Source organism: Myripristis murdjan, chromosome 15 (assembly GCF_902150065.1).
Source record: "Myripristis murdjan chromosome 15, fMyrMur1.1, whole genome shotgun sequence".
In the NCBI taxonomy this organism is placed as follows: Eukaryota; Metazoa; Chordata; class Actinopteri; order Holocentriformes; family Holocentridae; genus Myripristis; species Myripristis murdjan.
In genome coordinates this window covers 30,450,871-30,472,030 of record NC_043994.1, presented here as the reverse complement: position 1 = coordinate 30,472,030, position 21,160 = coordinate 30,450,871, and the positions used below count along the sequence as shown (strand labels likewise).

Below are 21,160 nucleotides of genomic sequence, written 5' to 3'. Positions count from 1 at the left end.
GGTTATAATGCATTTTAGGTTCATCCTGAAATTTCACCCAAAAGCCAAATATCCCTAACTTTTTGTGAGTAGTGTATATGGCAGAAGGGGTTTTATTTCTAAATATGTAACCGGAAGTTGTGCTTTTATTGTGGCGGACTTGCCGCCGGTCGCGAGCTGACTCGTCTGTGCCACGTTTCACTAAATGACGTAATCCTTTCCTGGGCTTGACAGTTCGCCGTTGCGGTAACGACACGCACACACACATACACACACACACTCACTCTCTCACTCTCTCTCTCACACACACACACTCACACACAGACACACACACGGGCAGCGGGAGCCGGTTAGACCTCAGTCCGTGTCGCACCGAGCAGGACGTCCAGCTTCTGGTCCGGAGAGTCCCGTGGAGAGTCCAACCCGCCGCCGGGCCGAGCCGCGCCGCGCACCGCTCCTGTTGTTTTGTGAGTCGGCTAGCCTGCCAGCTAATGTTAGCTATTTCCTGGTTGGTGTTTCAGCCATTTTGGGGTTTTACTGAGAAACTGCTAGCCAGCCTTGGTGTCCGCGGCAGCGCCAGCTAACGTCAGCCAGCCGTGTTTTCCAGCCAGAGGCCAGCGGGAGAAACGCCGTGACATTTTACACGAGGGGATTTACTCCACGACGAGTCAACGATGAATCCCGAATAGTAAGTATCACCCAGATCGACCTGTTTTGTGCTCGCTAGGTCGCTTTGTGTGCTAACAGGTAGCGCTAGTGGCTAACTCGCTAGCCGTGGAGCTATCGGCTAACACCAGCTGACGTTAGCCGTCCGTCCACCTGCCTCTCTGTGCTCATTATGCAATGCTTAGACCAATATACCTCTGTCTTTTTAACTAAAACTGATTTAACCTAACGCCAGCGTGCTAAAGGGAGTCCTGGGCCAGCTGGTGAATATCAACGTTAGCTTCAACACAACCAGCCAGCTGTTCAGTGTGAGGGGTTTTTTGACATCACGGGTGTCGTTTTGATGGCAAACATGTGTTGAGCTTCATTTTTTAGGTGAAAATAAAGGATTGGCTTGTGTTGATCATCCAGACTGCTGCTGTCCGTCTGTTTAAAGGTGGAAGTCTTTGCTAAACACACATCACTAGCGGTGGCTCTGTCTCTTCTTGGACATTTAGCTCAGTTAATTGATAAAATCATGGTGGTAAATAACAGTCTTTCCGGTGTAGACCAAAGGACTGAGTTAGATTTAGGATTGCCGGACGCTGACACATATTGAAAAGCTGCTGGCTGTCGTTGTGGAGTCTCTGTGGCCCAGTTTTACAGCAGCTGGCCTTGATCCCACTTGTTTATTTGCTGTTGTTTACAGTCTGCTGGTGGCAGCCCCGATCTGTTTACATCCAGGTAGTCTGTGTGCTGGCCTACCTGGAGCTGACCTACTCATGACTCAGTCATCATGTGGTCCAGTGGTGCTCAACCACCTCATCCACAACCTCTCAGTCAGTCATGTGTTGGTCACATGCCATATGACAAGCTGCTATTTCACCACAGCAATGTTGGGCAAGCCATTTTTTCCTTTTCTTTTCCTCAGGACGGCCTTTTTTTTCTGTTACCCTCCAACCATTTATTCTCATTTATTCCTGCTCACAGGTATCTCTGGGGGAATCCCTGTTTTTCAGCACACCAGAAGATATTGTGTCACCTCAGAAAGCTATGTGAGCCAAGCCACTGTAGGCTACTCTGAAATATGTAGAAACACTTTTGACACCATTTCTAGTCTTTGTCATTACACAAGCTATTGATATTTGATTTCCATACCATTCCAGTGACAGGCACCCGGCCTCTATTAATGATTCACCTGTCATCTTCTGTGGAATACGTAGAGATAGACAAGGTCCAAGAGCTTGTGACACCATATGGGAGTGGCATGAAGGGGATGCACCCTTGCCACACATTTTAGTCTAAGCTGCAATCCAAATTTGCACTGATGATGGAACCATCCGGCAGTTTTGATTTACACACCGTGTTATTATTTATATTCAGCTTGGTAATGCTGTATGAGTTCTCCTGCGCAGTGAGTAGCCAGGCTCGCACAAGGACGGCTTTTGTCCACAGCCACGGGCTTAACGAAGAGGGCATGACTGGAATTTTATACAATGGGCACGGTGATGAACTGGAGAGTCCTGCAGGCAGAAAGCTGCTCCGCTCCAGGCTCAGCTGATGCTTCAGATTTCATTTCACCGTGACTCTTTTTTCTCCCTGCTGGTGCCACATGTGAATATGCAAGGATTGATTGCATGTACTGTTGCATCTATGATGATTCAGTTAATAATTTAGTGTAAAAACTGCTGGATAACTGACACTACAATACTATGACAATATTTAACCCATGATAACGATGGTATCATGATACAGGCGATTATTTGAGATGTAATATATTATAAGATATTCTGCTATGATACATCACAGAAGAAAACATAATAATACCCTGGAAAAGGCTGAATTGTTTTCCAACAAGCAGGAATCGGGCTTGTTTTTCAGTTTTTTAATATTCACAGCGACTGAAACATGAACATGACAGAACAGTTTCAGTCCAAACAGCTAAAGCCAAGGAAAAATACACCTCATAGAAACTCAAACATGCATTTGTGCAAATTTAGTTGAAAACCAAAATATTGATACTTGGCACAAGTAGGCCTATATCATATTGTATCACAAGAGGAAGTATCTCGATGTATCAATTTTTAGTTCCACTCCTACCTAAAAGTGTCAAAAATAAACCCAAAATGGAAATGATCAGAGCTCAGTGATGTCTTCAGATTGCTTCATTAGTCCAAACAGCAACCAGTTAAAAACAGTGTTAAGTTTTAATTGTATAATGATATGAACAGAATAAAGTAAGCAAATCTGATCATTGTAGTAATCTTACTGAAGCTGAAATCGGGCAGTGTTTGGCTTTTTTTTTTACTTGGTAAATGACTAAATCGATAAAATGATAATCAAAATTTTGGCTGATTGAGTGATCAATTTACCAACTAATCATTTCAACACAAATTGTGAGCTCCACTTCACCACCTGTGCTTTGAACCAGAGACTTTCAGATTCATCAGATCCTAAGGATTAAAATATCTATTTTTCTTAATTACAGATAATCTGACATGCTCCAGGCTGTGTGTAGATGAAAATTAAGTAGCTCTGCTTGGATTTGTGGACTACGCTGTACAAACTGGCTGTTGGTGGTGGATGTTACTGGAATATTCTGTGTGTTAGGTAGCCCAGTATCTGTTATTATCACATCCTAACAAGCCTAACAAGACCAGCCGCCCCCTCCAGGCCCATCCCTGTTATTCTGCCGTTTTCACTCCTGTAGTTTACACCAGCAGGCCTGGACGTCCGGCAGAAGAGCCTCAAATGGAGTGCAGAGAAAGTCCCAAGTTTCCCTCTCTGTCCCTGCCCGGGTTTCCTTTTACTGAGTGTGCCGCTGCTGCAGAGGAAGATTACACATTATCCTGTTGCCTAAACACTCGCAGACCTCTGACCAGGGAGGAGATGGGCTGCGTGTTAAACAATAGCTCCATGTTATGTTGGTGTCCCTGTGTGTTTTGACCCATTTTGAGGGGGAGGGTTCACCACGTTGTCTCTGTCACATGGGGGCGATTGCAGGTGGAGCAGGATGTAGGTTACAGCTGTATAGCTACCGTGTGTATCTGCCTGCTGCCTCACCAGTGTTTCAGCCGCTGTCAGCGAGCCTCGCCTTGTTGTAAGACAGTGTTAAGCCGCTGGATAGTCTCAGTTAAAGTTGAGTGGCCCTGCCCTTGTTGCGTAAGTTGCCCTCTGCTTTTACAATGCTGTGTAGACACTGAAAATGTAGCCCAAAAACCCAGATGAGCATCAGTCCCTCACAACCCACAGGAAGCTTGTGAACCCATGTTTACACTGCTGAAATTATTATTTGATTAACTGATTAGTCAGTTGATCAAATTAGCCTAAGTAATCATAATTTTGATAATTGTTTTAGCCATCAAGTGTCTTATTCCAGCTTTTCTAATATCACTAAGATTTTCCTCCTTCCTAAAAATGCTTATTCTCTATTCTGTTTTTTTATGGCTGCTGGTCAGAATCAGGAGGTAATTTGAAGACATCACATTGGGCAGGGATCACTTCCCATGAGACTGGCTTAATTTTCACATTTCATACACTAGGAATGAACCAATTGCATTTTTCTCGCCTGTTTTTGATGGCTGAAAACCGACCTGTCTGATATTCTGTAGTTTAGCTAATCTAATTAACAGTGTACACAAAAGGAAAAAAAAAAGTTCATGGAAAGTGAGTGCTCACCAGTGTGAGCACTCACTGTGGCTTCGCTTCAGACTAACTTTTTTCCCCACCATCTTGAAAAACAATTTTAACTGTCATTTCAATCACTGTTTTTTCCCCCTTGTTCTTGTTGTTGGCATGAAAAACTTAATTGTCACATTTTTATTTAAATATTTGGTTCAATTAAGTAGTCAGCCGTCAGTCCCACTACTGGAACACACTGGTTTTAGCCACTGCACTGTTCATCGACAACAGTGTCAAACTGTGAAGCATTTTTCAATCATTTTTAAAATTCAAATGTTTTCCAACCCACAAGTTTTTAAACTGTCCAGTCATTACCACCAGTCTGGCAAAACTGGCGCCTGAGATCGGCCAATTAAATCAACTTTACAGTCAGACAGACCTGCCAGGTCCGATCTGAGCCGATTTGGCATGAAGTCATCCGATTCCAATCTTAGGTGGATCGATTGGTGCTCACACTAAATACACTAAATGATTAATTGATTAATGAGAAAAATAACTCAAAGGTTAAACAGCAGTGAAAATAATGAACCAGTTGTTTTCAGTTTTCAGTTGGTCCACAACTTTTCCTGCTCTCTCACGCCATGTGACTGTGTGTCAGCTGTTGACATGCATCACACACCCTTTGAGTGTGTGTATGTGTGTGTGTGTGTGTGTGTGTGTTAGAGAGAGTGAGGTGTTATTAGCTGCCTGAGGTTTAGACAAATCCAAATGTTAGTACATGAATTACAGGGGGTTTTGCTAACTTGACAGTGTCTGCACTCACTGGTTTTGCTAAATCACCACTGCTTCTCTTTTCATCTGAGAAATGGCTGTCCTAAGGAAAGCCTGATGTGTTTCTTCCTGCTCCGCTGGTTTGGCTCCGCACGGCCAGTCACATGATCCTCCTGCCTCCTCGCCACGAGCTGCAGGTCCTTGTGCAGATGTCGCTGAGCTCAGCAGTCTCCTTTGTCCTGAAAGTTTCCTTTTCTCTTGTGAAACGCAGAGCCGTCGGCCACCGAGTCCAAATGATGCAACGACTCCGATGCTGATCAGCACTTTTGGAGCTAACTGAATCTGACAGTAAATCAAAGAACCGCAAAGTTTTACCGTTATGTGAGGCTGTTTCGCTGCTGTGGCGGCCTGCTCGGAGATCAGATGTTGTAATCTGTAGCTTGGGTTTGACTGCGGCGGACACTTGGCCAGTTTAACCATTTCTGAATATCTGCAAAGTGGCTCCAAAGGGAGATCTATTCAGAGAAGTTGAGTCTGGCTCCTGTGCCAGCTGTGTTAAATTTATCAAAGGAAAATATTAGTCTAAGGAAAGTCAGAGGTTTTGTTTGCAGTTGTTGCTTTGTAGTGGACGGCTTCACGCAGCGTTTCCCATAAGTGAGTGTATTGATATGAGGCATGCCCAGCACAAATACATTCCCCACGCTGACACTGTGACACATTAACAGCGGTGCTCTTGTTAATCGCAGCGGGATCGCCACCGCAAATAACCCGGAGGGCTGTGGGAAGGCCTGTGATGGGCGGCCGGGCTGTTATGTGTCCTGGGTGTGTTATTTAGCCTAACCCCAGTGTCTCTGCCCCTCCTCCACAGTGACTATTTATTCAAGCTGCTGCTGATCGGTGACTCCGGTGTTGGAAAGTCTTGCCTTCTCCTCCGATTTGCAGTAAGTTCTTTATTTTTTTCCAAAATGCTGACGTGAGCCTGTTTGGTGTTCAGATACTTTCTACCTGCTTGAAGCTTGAAATAACCCTGTAACATCTTGTGCAACATAGAAGTCAGACCAGAAATGAGCATTTAAATACAGAGAAATCTGATATTTATCTTGCATCACTGATTGATTGATTTTTAAATATATAATTTTAATAGCTGTAAATAGTTTTCTGTAATTATTTTTTGTCTAATTGCGGGTAATTTTATTTTTTATTTTTATTGTATTTTCATTTATTTTCATTTAATTTTAATATATATTTTTTAAGCTAGTTTTTTGGCACATTTTCTGGTAACTTTGCTTATTTTTTTCCCTGTGTTTTGACAGAAAAAAAGCGATTGCTCTGCTTTCAAAGAGTTATTGTACTTGTTCAAATCGTTTAAATTGAAAAGCTTGTATTTTGAGTGCTGCCATGCAGTAAATCCATGCAGATTACTGAACCCAGGCTTGTGTAACTACATTACGTCCAGGCTATCCTAATTGGGTTTCCTATGAGCTGGGCCTCAGTCATCGCACGTCGCTCAATTAATGCAGCCTAATATGATGTCAGCCAGTTCAAATTATCCTGCTAATTCAGTTCCTCGAATGCAGGAAGCGGGTTAATTTGTCAAAATGCCTGTTTTCAGATAAAGGGAACAGGAGTAGACAGTAGAAAACATGAGCAGGAAGGATATGATTGGCTGGAGAGAGAGCACCTATTTTATCTACAAACATACCATAACCATGAAGTGAAAGACTTCCAAAGCCTCTAAAATGACAGAGATATGGTGGCAGATAAATTACATGAGTACATAGGCTGCTTACATTTAGAAATGTCAAATTCTTTTGCGTGGAAAAAATGAGGAAAAAAGACATAATGAAATGTATGCAAATATGCTCATAATGCCTGTACATTGGAGTTGTTTTATTAGAGACTAAATACAAATCTCCAAAGTGAAACCATGAACCAGTTTGAGGCTTGCTTTGAGGAACAGAAAATCCCAGGATTACATCCACAGACACAACCATTCGACTAACAGAAAATAAAAGAACACATTATTGAAGGCTAGGTTTTTCTGAACAGGTTGAGATGTTGACATATTCCAGCTCAAAACTGTGTACATGAATATTCTTAAGGTTAAAATATTAGAATATCGGTGTGCTTATGAACATGCTCCATGTTTGTATTCATATGTTTTCCAACCTGGGCTTGTTGTTTTAAGCCATTTAATCTGTTAGAGGAGCAACACCACGGTCAAGTCCTCTAGTGTTAATATTGACTGATGGTGATGTGTGTGTGTGTGTGTGTGTGTATACTGCAGCAGGAAGTGACTGTTCCAGGATGTGTGTGTGTGTGACGTGTAACCTCTTCTTCTTCTTCTTCTCCTCCTCCTCCTCAGGATGACACATACACAGAAAGCTACATTAGCACTATCGGTGTGGACTTCAAAATACGAACCATAGAACTAGACGGAAAGACCATCAAACTTCAGATCGTAAGTCGCTACGATATCGTCGCTGCTTGCAGATAAGCTTTGCTCTCTCACACAGGACTTCAGATCAGAGCTTTTTTCTAACCATTGACAGCTTTTTCCTCTTCAGTTTGGCCTTTTTTACGGAGTCATAAAACCTAAAATAAAACATAAAACATCCTCCTCATTGCTATGTCACCTGAAGCTTCTGTAGGGTGATATGGAAGTTAGCAGGTAAAGTGCTGAATATTGAGTTGAATCCACTAATTTATAATCTAAAGCTGTATCTGTTAACATCAGCGTGGCTCCAATGAGACATTTTGAGAAGTTTTGTTGTTGTTGTAAAGACTTCTGTTAGAAAATTGTAGTGTCTCATGAGTGTTGGCAAGAGTAAAATCTAAGGCGAAACACTGAATACTTTCCATGTAAAATATTCATCAGGAGAAAAAAAGTAAAAAAAAAAAAAAAAAAAAGCCATCAGAGGATCTTACCGCTCAAACTCGAAACTTAAAGTTCTGCTTTCTGTTTTACATGTTGACTTTTTTGTTAAAACCAAAAATGTAGGGTATTTTTCCAGAGCAGGGTGAGCAAGGTAGACAGTTAACTTAAAAAAAAAAAAAAAAATCATTTCTAACATCATCATCAGCCTGCATGTCTGACTCATCTTCCTAACCCTCGCTGCTCAGACTCAAGTCAGCCTCATCCCGTCCACCTGACTGACTGTCTGGTCTGACTCTCGGCTCCTCATGTCTGTTTTCTAACTGGTTCCATGTGGTTTCTGTGTGGCAGTGGGACACGGCGGGCCAGGAGAGGTTTCGTACAATCACATCCAGCTACTACAGAGGTGCTCACGGTATCATCGTCGTCTACGATGTCACGGACCAGGTCAGTTCACCGCCGCTCACTTCCTGTTTGAATCATCAGTGTGTGTGTGTGACCGCCAGCAGCAGGACATCGCCGACATTTCACACCACAGAACGCCGTAGATGAATAAGATTTGAATCCTGGAAACCCCGTATGGGACAAAAGCTGCTGATTTTTTTCTGTACTTTCTACAGCGTGCATGGGCGGGTGGCAGTGGTGAGAGTGAAAATGACAAGAAAACATATTTGTAGCCATTTTCTGTTGACTTATAGGGGGCTGTTTTCAATTTACTGAGTTACAGTGAAATTAAACTCTTCCTCACTAAAGTCACTAAAGTCTTGGTTCAAAGGACAAAGATAGTAATTTATCACCTTTTAGCGGCATAATTATATTTATGATTGAGTGTAGTTTTGATGAAAGAGCTGTGTGAATGAAGTGTGTATGTAGATGTACAGGGATATAATATAAACTGCATGTATGAATGTATGAGCTGCTGCCAAATTGTCCCCCTTCAGCTGCCCCGAGGGACCACAATGGAAATAAGTCAAGAGGCTTTATTGTGCTATCCCTGACGATTTCTATTTATTTTGTAAATACAAATGGTCTAAAAAAATCAATCAATCAATTCCTCATTTTCCTGGGAACTCTTTTGAGCCTTCTCGGGGACCCCTGGAGGTCCCTCAGCCCCAGTTTGACACCGCACATAGGACCATGTGACAGTACTGGTACAAGTGCATTCATGCTGCCAGCGTGTGCATGTTCTCTGTTTACAGCTGAAGTGGATTATGGGAGTTGTGTAGTGAGGGTGTGAGCAGTTGTATTCAAATGAGAATCGGTTCAGAGTTCATTCTCGACTCTCAGGTGACAAATGTAAGTTCAACAGAGTTCTGTAACTCCAACTCCATGTCTCACCCTTTAACCCTGACACTGAATATCTAATAATATTCACGTTTCATGGTATTGTATTTCCTGAAACTTGGTAAACATTTTTTGACACACTCTACAAAAAATACAGTCATTTGAAACGGGAGTTTGAGCATCAGGATTCAACTGTCCAAATAAAGCGAGACTGAAAAAATCCACTGTTGGCCAGTTTTACACTTTGAGATGTTTGGACAAACGCCACAGAAGAAGAGGTGCTTTCTTGTTTACAGTCAGTGTGTGTGTGTGTGTGTGTGTGTGTGTGTGTGTGTGTGTGTGTGTGTGTGTGTGTGTGTGTGTGTGTGTGTGTGTGTGTGTGTGTGTGTGTGTGTGTGTGTGTGTGTGTGTTTATTGGAGTATAAATAGATTTAAAGTGTGATCGTTTGTAGGTGGAGAGAGACAAATCTATACAGACAAGTTGTGAAGAAGAGCTGCTCCTGGTTTAAAACTCAGCGTGTTTTGCTGCTGCAGTGCATTCTGGTCTCTGTGTTGCTCCTCTCTGTCTTCTTCTACAGTGGATTTCTCCCAGTGTGTTCCCTGAACATCGGTGCAAAATGGCGGCTCTAGAAAGGAGACGTTTACAGTCCTGATCTGTTTTAGATCGCTGAAACATTTTCTGGTGTTAAACTCCCTGTAACTCAGTGAGGCCGGATATGCCGAACACATGACTAGAGTTCATGCTGTAGCTCTGATCTAAGTTAAAGTTAAATTTCTCAAGAATACAGTTTTTACTTACTTTGATCAGTTGTTTGTAGTAAATGATTTTTACACAAGCGCTGTAAAACAGTTGTGTAGTTTGATTTTTTTTTTTCCAGGTTTTCAGGAGTGAAGTGTCTCCTCTTAAAGATCGCGCGCCCACAGTGGAAATACATTTAAAAAAAAAAAAAAAAAACTGTTATGAATTCTCTGTAAATCAGAAAATACCTCCGTGTCATTCCTTGTTTTCACAGCGGTGGTGGACTTTGATGACGAAGCAGCATCAAACCTTTTTTTGTTTTTTTGTTTTTTTTGTGGATTTCTTTGCAAAATCAGTTAATTGAAAATAAATTCAATCACATCCAGGTCTTCATGTTTAAGAATTACAAAAACAACGTAAAGAAGCATTGACTGATCGTTTACATCCAGTGATATTTATTCAGTGTGGCATAACAGAGCAGCTTTAATACAATATAATATACATCAAAACGTCCGATTTCACTGCCTCCCCTGGACTTGAACAGTTAATTCCCTGGCCCTTTGTAGTTTCAACACCTTTGTGACTTTATTTGTGGTCTGAAATTCGTTTGGCTGTGTGAGACCTGCCGACACGATGTACCGGATGTTTTACCCAGAAAAACTTCCAGTAATTAACCTCCAGTTTGTTTGTTTTTTGTCTCAGGAGTCGTTCAACAACGTCAAACAGTGGCTACAGGAGATCGACCGCTACGCCAGCGAAAACGTCAACAAGCTGTTGGTTGGGAACAAGTGCGACCTGACGACGAAGAAGGTGGTGGATTACACAACAGCCAAGGTAAAAACTCTGTGCCACACCTGACAGGTGAAATCACAGCAGACACACCTGAAAAACAGGCTGCTCGACCGCACTGAAACTGGAATCTCTGCATACCTGGCAGACCTGTATTATTATTCCTTTTGAGTCATTTCATAATGCTGACGTAACATTTCTCATATCATTATATAATGAGAGGATACATCAGAAGCAGTCAAATTGTATTCATAAAGTATTTTTGTACATCAAAATGAAATGATGTGCTTTACATGGGAGAAGGAAAAAAGAATAAATAAATAGCAACATCATAACATAAAATCCAGATTAAAATAATTAAACATAATAAATGTCTACTGACAATGTTACAATGTCTTTATTTGATTTGTTATTGTTTGTGTATCTCAGTATGTGTGACTTGTGTTTGTGCACATCTTTAAAATGCTGAAAGTCACATTTTTGTCATTCCTTTGATTCCTACATTTTCACCAGACAAGTTTTCCAAAAGTCATTAATTTGGTAGAAATTCCAAACGGTGTCTGATTCCAGCTTCACTAAGATGCCCAGGCTGTCCTCCTCTCCTCTGTTCAGATCTTTATAAAACCTGAGCTTTGGGTTTTTGTTTTTTTTTTATCTGCTGGTCAGACTGAGGAAGGGATCTGAAGACATTTTGGGCTTTACACAAAAAAATGTTAACAGGTAAATTGAACAAATAGACGACTGTGACAGTAATCACTGCAAGCGAGCAAAGTCTGTTACATTCACAAAGGAATAAAATCTAAGAAAAGTGAGTTTTTAAAGGAGACGTAACAGAAGAGACTGACCGAGCAGCCCTGCTCTCCCTATGGCTCAGCACTTCCTTTTGTGAATTGAAATACACAACTTGGGATTTTTTTAATGAGGTTGATTTGAGGAGAAGTTATGTTGGAACTGTAACCGCTAAACACGTTTATCCCACCGTCTATCACAGTGATCCGCCTTTCTTTTTTTTTTTTAATTCCAAGATATGTATATCAAATGATCCACTGTGTAAATCAGCCTCAGTAAGATTTATTTTTTCACTTTGGAGCCAGGCTATTGACTCCCATAGACCTCAAGTCTTTATGCTAAGCTAACAGGAAATGCTAACCCATAGGAACTGAACCACTGAACATACAGAGGTGAAAATGGTATCCAACTTCTTGTCTCAGCGAGAAGAGTATTCAGCCCAAAATGTTGGAGTGTTCCTTTTCAAGCTTCATCTTGCTTTTCAGCAGCCTGTCTGACGCTCTAACCTCCCTCCTCCACCTCCTCCTCCTTCTCTCTGTTCTCCTCAGGAATTCGCCGACTCCCTGGGCATCCCGTTCCTGGAAACAAGCGCCAAGAACGCCACCAACGTGGAGCAGGCCTTCATGACCATGGCTGCCGAGATCAAGAAGAGGATGGGCCCCGGGGCCACGGCCGGCGGCGGGGAGAAGCCCAACGTCAAGCTGACGCCCGGCACCACCGTCAAGCCTTCGTCAGGAGGATGCTGCTGAGAGACAGAGAGAGTGAGAGAGAGAGCGAGAGAGAGAGAGCGAGAGAGTAAAACGCCCACTTCCTGTGCCCCCCTCCTCCTCCTCCTCTTCCTCCTCTTCCTCCCCTCCTCCCCCAGCCTGCCCTCCATCCTCTAAACTCCACTGTGTCCCAACGAGAGGACGGGCGAGAGACGAGTCACGTGTGTGTGTGTGAGAGAGTGTGAGGCTGAGTGTGTGAGTGTGTGTGTGTGTGAGCGTGTGTGGAAGAGTGCAAGCAGAAGAAAACATGAAGTTGCCTGTTATTTGTACTATACATACTGTAGCCGCACTACCAAAACAAATAAAGGCTCCCTCATCTCTTACTGTCCTGGTAGTTGATAATAAATTATTTGGACAAAATATAATTCTACTTCCCACTTCTCTCAGAGGCGATAGGTTCTGTTTGGCCCTCTGTATGCAGGTTGATGACAACAGTGTGTGTGTGAGTGTGTGTGAGAGAGAGAATGTGTCTATTTCACTGCATTCCTACAGCGGGGTTGGTGTACGACTTGGATTCATTAAGGTTTTTTTTTCTGTTTGTATGTACCATTTTTTTTGTTGTTTTTTATTTTGCTCCTGTCCCTCGATGATTATTTTGCTGTGTGTATCAGCGTGTGTCGGTCTGTCCCCGTTTTTTAAATTTTTATTTTTATTTTTTTGTCCCGCCAACTTCTGCACAGCAGTGTCTCACTGTCCAGCATCGAAAAGTCTAGTGCAAAAATATATGTACATAAACATTATGTATATATATATATATATATAAATATATATATATATATACAGTATGTGTAAGATCTGATTTGCCAGTTCTGTAGTGCTCAGTACATCATCGGGTAGTCTTGACTCTTATCTCTGCATTCGACTTGTGGCTGAACATAGTTGTCAGTTTGTTGCTCAACATGTAACATTTAAAACTGAGAAAATAAATATTGTACTACCAGACTGTATGGAACTGAAAGGTCTGTCTGCAGTTCTTGATGATACGAAACTTGTTTTAATTATTTATTCTACATTTATTTGGCAAGTCTACTGCCGGTGACTTAGGCTCTGTTTGCAGATTGGCCAGTTCCTGTGTAATCTCCGAACAGAATTGCATATTAAAACAAACAAACAAACAAAAAACACTATGTTTTCTTGTTTTCATAATAAAGACAACTGAACTCAGTTTTGAAGGAACTCGGACTGTCTGTCCAGTGTTTAAGGATGAGTGTTTTCTGGACGTGTAACGTGCAGGACGTCTGCAGCTCCTCAACAAAATCATTAAATAATCTAATATTAGAATTAATGAGATCTTTTCATAATACATTTATTCGTTCAGTATGTCATTTATCTATTTCTTGGTGCCAAAATGAGGCCAAACCTCCATCAGATCAACATTTCTGCTGTTCTGAAACTCCCAGCCTCCTGAAGCCAATCCTGCCTTTATTGATAGAGCTCAAAGAAATGAAAAAAAGAAAAAAATCAAAATTGTTTTGACATGCAGTTTTAGTGGGGGTCATAATTTTCATTTTCACTGAGAAAATATTAAAATGATATGGTTTCTGCTGGGGGCTGCACCATCCACCACATGTCATGTTCTTACATCTGGAAAATAAAGTTTCTATCCCAGGGCAGCTTTTGAACGTTAATGCAATATTGTTAATATTTTGATAAGTTGCACCTGCGGGGAAAATGATCAGCTCACTTCACACTGACCTCTGACCTGGACCACACACTGTACGTCAGCTTTACACTCACCTGCAGTGTTTATTCAAATAAGAAAAAGACAATTTGTGCAAAAAATCAGCCTTTAGATTATGTTAAGATGCGTATTAAATGAGGCACCCTGCATGTATATCAGTGAATCTGCAGCTCCTTATAAAGTCTTCAAATGTCTTAAAATTCAAACTTAGAGATATCAGTCCTTAAAAATCTTTAAAGTCTTACATTTGAGTTTATGAGGTCTTCATTTCAAGATAAACCTTTAATCAAATGTCATTTATGAGTCAAAAAGCTGGGAAGACACACTTCATGCACACCTGCAGGGAGAAACCTCTGCTGCTCACCTGTCCAACCACGTGTGAGGGAAAAAAACACGCCTGCTTAGATTTTACTACAGCAGCAGTTTACTCTCTAACCTGAAGGAAACTGTTAGAATAAAACCATCTAGTTAATAATCAACCATATTCATACCTAAACCTGATCTGACTTGGACCAAATACACACCACTTACCTTTAGACTTGCCTTCAGTGCTGATTTTAGTGAGAAAAAAAAAAAAAAAAAGATTATTTGTCAAAACAAAAAGCTCCTAAACGTGATTAAGATGAAACTCTGTGGCACCTGCAGGTTCCCTGGTGCAGGTGAAGGTCGTGGTTTGTGTGCACATGAAACCCTCCTCAGCTGGCAGCGGGACCCCGAGCAGCCGAGGCGCCGCTCCGGTTCCACTCAACACGACTCAGCAGGATTTGACAGGAAATCCCGAGAACGTCCGGCCTCTGGTCGAGAATCCCCGAGTCACTCAGACGTCACACACAGGCAGAGAGGATTTGACCAGCCAGGGGCGTAACTGTGGCCGAGAGTTGTGTGTGTGTGTGTGTGTGTGTGTGTGTGTGTGTGTGTGTGTGTGCACATCTTAAGCTGGGGGTGGGTCGTCCCCCTGAACATTTTGAGCCATTTAAAACTTAATTTCCTGCATGTTTACACAGCCTCACATGACTCGGTGGCTCACTGAGATGTTTTTTTTTTTTTTTTTTTTTTTTTAATTATTATTTAATGTTTTGGTCAAGCTCACACTGTTATCAAAAAGACAATAATCGACACATCACCGAGGCCATTGAATGTATGATGCATCTGGTTTATTGCAAGTAAAGCTGAGCGATGTTTGGCCTGATGTTTGATAATCGGGATCGACCGATGTTGACTTTTCAGGGCCGATACGGAAAAATCATTCATAGTAAATTTGAAAATTGCAGTGTCAGAATTTACAGCATAACAAGCACCAGCACACTCCTCACATCGGGCCTTCACTGGATCTCTGAATGTGTGTGTGTGTGTGTGTGTGTGTGTGTGTGTGGTGGGAAGGGAGGGGTCGGGTGGCACTTCCTCCCAGTCCTGAGTGGAAATCACACCAGTTGAAGTAGAAAGATTTTACTCTCAAATTCATCACCATTGCATATTTACACTGCTATTATTTCGTAGTAGTAGTAGTAGTAGTAGTAGTAATGTGTGTGTGTGTGTGTGTGTGTGTGTGTGTGTGTGTGTGTGTGTGTGTGTGTGTGTGTGTGCACGTTAGTTTCTTTTAGAAGTGATGAGCAGATTTAACACTGAGAGCCAGCCTGAGTGCGAAATATGGACGAACAGCACCCTCTGGTGGCCAGGGGTGGAAAGTACAAGTGATTTGTATTCAATTAAAGGCCGGCTGTTCTGGGAGGACTGGGGTTCAAATCCCTCATCCCGCTGATGTGTCTTTGAGCAAGGCACTGAATTGTCCTCCTCATGTCTCTCACAGAAAATAGACTAGAGGAAGACGAGGAGGAAATTCAACTGACGGCATAAAGATTTAGTTTTAGAGGTGCACTAATTAGCATATTAACCATACCTCATATTCTGTACATGTATATAGAATATGTATATATAGAATAGATGTATTATCATAGTTTATAATTCTTAGTATATTATTATACTATATATTTCCATAAAGTCTATACAAAAGTTCAAGGGTGAAAGGACAATAGATATTTTGTAGATATATTTATATATTTTAGTATATTTCATTTTTTTTTTTTTTTTTTATTAGGGTAATGCAAAGTTTTTTTTTTTTGTTTGTTTTTTTTTTTTCTCATAGTCCTTGTATTGACCGGCACTCACACATGCCTGTTCTGTGAAGCTGGGAATTGAGAGACTTTTTTCTTTTTTTCTTTCATAACAATCTTTGTGACGTTTGTGGTAAAGCGTTATATGAATAAATTAACCTGAATTTGAGGTTAATAAAACGCCTGAAAACACACAGAGCATCATAACTAATATCTGTTCAGTTCATTTCAGTTCACTGAGTTGTCTTCTCATGTGAAAGCAGCTCAAAGGGAAGGTTCACCCAAACATAAATGATTTTGAGTCTTGTTGGACAAGCTACAGCTTTCAAAGAAAACATGTTTCATTAAAATTGTGTGTAATATATGTGATTTAATTTTATTTTTCTATTTATTTATTTTGTCAACTCCAAAGTTTTGTGCATTTTGTTTGAGTTTTGTTGTTCCTGAGTTAAAACGCCCAGAAACGGAAACACAAATTACTTTTTATACATTTTCATTTGAATTTCATAATGATCTGAAATATGTTGAATCTTTTACAGAATGCATACAATTTAATTACTCGTTTTCAGTGTTGGGCAGTCTCTGTGGAAACTGTGGTGAGCTCCCACTTCCCAGATCACATGAAGCTTCACTCCACTGAAGCTCCCCACCAGAGAAATGCAGCGAGCTGAGCTACAATACAATGACAACATGGAGCTCAACTACATCAAAGATACTTTTTTTATAATAATAATAATAATAATAATAATAATAATAATAATTGTACCATAAACTACATGAAAGTAATTGCCACAACTAACTTTAATAAGTTTCCTTATCCTTAAAGTTGGCCTGAATATATAACCGAACACAACCTAACTAGTCTAACTCAGAGATTATCTGAACAAAAGACATTAAGTTGGCACAACCTTTGTTAATTAGAAATTTGGAAGTTTTATGCCCAGGAAAGATGAATTATCAGAACAAAAGATTTTCTCCACAAATTAAAAGTTTGAGTTGAGAGTCAAAACTCAAAAATCCTGTGCAACAAGTTGCCTTGAAATTTTGATTTTTCTCAACTTTTTCATTTTTACAGTGTATTTTTATTATTATTGATTTTTTCTGGAGGCGGTTGTCTTATTGTTTCATGGTGTGAAGAACTTTGTGTTTCATGTATTTGAAAGAAAAGTGCTGTATAAATAAAGTCTGTGATTGATTGATTGACTGATTGATTGATTGACTGATTGATACAAATGATTTGTGCCTCGTTTTCCTTGTGAACACATTTGATTTCGTTTACATACACACATTTTGTTTACATAGACACATTTCTCACGATAAAGAGCGGTGACTCCTGGCCTTCGGCGTCCATACATGCACTGTGTTTTGATGTTTTTCATCATCATCTTCATCATCATCATCATTTTTCTTACTTCATACTACACATGGTGTACAGGGACATGTCGTCATCTTCATCTTCATCATCATCATCTTCATCATCATCATCATCGTCATCTTCATCATCATCATCAGTCCCGTCCTAATGAACCCACAGACAACTGAGAAATATAAAAAAAAAAAAGTAAAACTGCTTGTTTTTTTAAGTTTCTTTCTTTCTTTTGGTTCATGCACACACACACACACACACACACACAAACACACACACACTGAAATGTTCCAACCAGAAACGAGTACACACCCTCATGTGAGCGCAATGTGTGTGCCCCTCTCTCCCTCTCTCTCTCTCCCTCTCCCTCTCTCTCTCTCTCTCTCTCTCTCAGACAGAGCTGTATTTGAACTAGAGTAACCTTTCTCTCCACTCTGGTTTTTGAGGGAAGGCGTGTGTGTGAGTTGCTGCCAGGAGGTCTATAAAAAAGATAGGACTCTGCTCCTCCCTCCCTCCCTCTCTCTCTCCCTCACTCTCTCTCTCTCTCTCTCTCTCTCTGTTGCTGTCGTTCGCCCACATCTTTTGGGGTTGCTACGAATCAAACCAAATATTCCTCCTGACGACCGGCTGGCCTGGTGGCTCAGCTTCTGTGTGTCTCACATCAGTGCAAACTTACAGTGCTCTCTCTCTCTCTCTCTCTCTCTCACACACACACACACACACACACACACACACACACACACACTCAAACCTGGCTCAGCAGTGTTTTTGTCCCACCTGATCCAGCGAGTGATGGAAGTGCTTGACGGGACTGCGAGGTACATTTGGAAACATAAAACAAATTTTAAAAAGCTATGACTCTCTCTCTAAATTATAATAGATGATTATGATTAAAATTAATTTGTAACCTTATTATAACTTTGGTGATTGCATGTTTAAAGGGACAGTTCACCCCAAAATGAAACTTTTGTTGTGTGTATCCCCCTCCATGCCAGGTGAAACACGGGTGTGGTGAGTCTGAGCAAAACACCGGGAGCGAGTTAGAGCAGCTCTGTCACAGCGTTGGCTTCAGAGACACTTGTGAGTGAGAACTTCGGAAAACACACACTTCAGGACACACAGCTACGACAGCTCGCTAACAGATCGAATTCAGTTTGAACAGGAAAATGCAGTTTGTTGTGAGTTATGACCGGCTTTGAACTCTCAAAGGCTGTAGTGAGGAGCTGCATAATAATGTTGTAAATATACTGTAGGCCAGGGATACTCAAAGTCCGGTCCGCGAGCCACCTCCGGCCCGTGACGCAATTTTGACTGGCCCCCAAAGCAATCAATCAAAAATAAAAATAAAATGATAAAATACAAAATAATAACATTAAAGTTATTATGATTTTTAAATTGTGATAAAGATATTATCTTATCAGCCCGAATGGAATCTGTGCCCGCGGTGCAGTGGACAAAAAATCCGCTGAAACTCAACAGTGTTGCAGCAGCCGTGTCAGTGTACCTGAACGCATCGTGCCCCTCCCCCCTCTGTCTGTGGCTGATGTCATGCCGTGAGGTGGAACAACAGAGGAGAAAACAACCTGTTTTAACAAGTAAAAGATGTGGAAAATCAAATGTACAGCAGAGGAGCTGAGGCGACGCGGATCGCTGCCAGAGAGAGGCCACATGAACCTGCCAGGGATGTTTATGAGAGCGGGGGAGAGTTGGACTGTAAAGTCTGTCAGCACTCGGTGGATTATCTGAGGAAACAGATTATCTGATGCCCCTTTTCCACCAAAAAGAGCCTGGTGCTAGTTCGGTGCTGGTGCTTAACTGGTTCCAACAAAGAACCGGTTTGCTTTTCCACCGGCCGAGAGCCAAGCGGAGCCGAGTCAGAGCCGAGTCAGAGCCATGTCATGACGTCAGCGTGAAACGTGATCACGTGGCTGTGCGAGACGCTCGCTCAGAATCACAAATGGACGAGCCATCGTAGTGATGCAAATACTGCTCGTGTCTTTACAAGCCTACATTGCGGCCCAGAGGCGAAAAACGCAATTATTGCTGGCTACCCATCGTATTCGTGGTCGGAACGAACGACGACTACGTTTAGCTTTATAGCGTTCGCTGCTCCTGTTTGGGTCTGTAACCCCGCCCACCAATGACGTGGGGGGGTCGCGTCATCAGCTCTTTCTCTGGCCCCTGTTTAGCCCCTGCTCGCCGTTGGTGCTTGCCTGGAACCAGTTTGGAACCAGTTTGGCCCGTGTTTGGGCGGTGGAAAACCAAAAAACTGGTGCTAAGACAGGCACTGGCTCAGAATCAGCCCTGGAACCTCTTTGGTGGAAAAGGGGTATGAGGACACAAACACTGTGGAGCATCTAAAGATCCAAAGACACGACAACAGAAAGAAGAGTAGTTTGGGTCAGTAACATCTACTACCTACCAGCTAGTTAACAGTCTGAAATCATTTAAAATGTGCCATTATGGGGGCGCCCTGGTGGCTCACCGGCAAAGCGTGCGCACCATGTACCAGGGCTCAGTCCCAATCGCAGTGACCGGGGTTTGAATCTGACCTTGGGTCCTTTGCTGCACGTCATTCCCTCTCTCTCCCCTGCCTTTCCTGTCTATCTCTACTGTGACTGTCAAATAAAGCAGAAAAAAGTAATCTTTAAAAAAAAAAAAAAAAAAAGTGCCGTCGTCACCGCTGATCTAGTTTCTGTCATGCTGACAGCTGACAGCTAACTCCCAAAGCTAAACTCCATAGTGTGTGTGTGTGTGTGCGTGTGTGTGTGTGTGTGTGTGTTAAAAAGGGTTATTTTTGCTCCAAACACATTCTACTGGATAATTGTCGAAAACCTTAAAAGGAAAAACAATCACTCCGCAGATGTTCCTCCTGAATCACCACAGAAAACCAGAAAAAAGTCTGGATTCCGTGAATCATAAGTTATCATTAATTACATTACTGGTATATAATTTATAACTCGTCTAAACAGGTAAGACTGCCCTCACTTGAAAGAGATGTGCTCAGGTGTCTTCGGCGTTAACCCACCTGACAGCAGACAGACGCACAGAAAGCTGCTCATGTACATTTGTTGGTCATGTAAAAAGTTGTTTTTTGTTGAATGTGCAAATTGTACTCAGAATTATTCAATATTGAGGAAAAATGTGTGTTACAAACTGAGTCGTGGACATAATAGAAATGAAAAGCTGAGCCATAACAGACCATCACTGCACTTACCTTTTGATACGTTTGGTGAAAATAAAACAAATGAAAGAGAGAAGTAATCAAGTATCATTAATGTTGTCATTTTATCAACTGGCCCCTGGCCCCTTGCCATTTTCCTAAAGCGGCCCCCAGGTTCAGGTGTTTGAGTATCCCTGCTGTAGGCCTTCTCCACTAAAAACCAATTCACGCTTCTTGCAGTGTGTCCAAACAGCCCAGTATTAACGGTGATATGACATTTCTGCAGCAGGTGCGACTGTGCATGCAGCGCTGCACCTCTGGGAGCTTTCTACAACAAACACCTATTCCACCCACAAGAACAGGGGGCGACGTCGAGCGCCAAACAGAGCCAAATGAACAGCGGGACAATCAAAAGCCAATGGGACTCTTCTAGAAAATCAGCTCCCTACATGAAAATATAGATATTTTTTATTGCCAAATGGAGAAAATATGCAGCTAGCCAATACGAAGATACACATTTCTTATTTTTACATGAACCTGGAAATCTGGAAGCAGTCAGCACCACATAGCCTCAGCGCAA

At 41.7% G+C, this 21,160-nt stretch overlaps 1 protein-coding gene across 2 annotated transcripts; it reads left to right on the top strand.

Annotated features, from left to right (window-relative positions):
- The first annotated feature begins 231 nt into the window (after window positions 1–231).
- LOC115372476 (ras-related protein ORAB-1-like) lies at window positions 232–13,435 on the top strand. Of its 2 annotated transcripts, XM_030070406.1 has the most exons (7): window positions 232–446; window positions 587–667; window positions 5,885–5,957; window positions 7,382–7,477; window positions 8,243–8,338; window positions 10,617–10,748; window positions 12,041–13,435. In XM_030070406.1, exons 2-7 carry the CDS (start codon window positions 654–656, stop codon window positions 12,239–12,241), a joined length of 612 nt encoding a protein of 203 aa, XP_029926266.1. In that variant the 5' UTR covers window positions 232–446; window positions 587–653; the 3' UTR covers window positions 12,242–13,435. The 2 variants fall into 2 exon arrangements, with proteins under 2 accessions (XP_029926266.1, XP_029926265.1); XM_030070405.1 differs by having other exon boundaries at window positions 232–667.
- The last annotated feature ends 7,725 nt before the right edge of the window (window positions 13,436–21,160 follow it).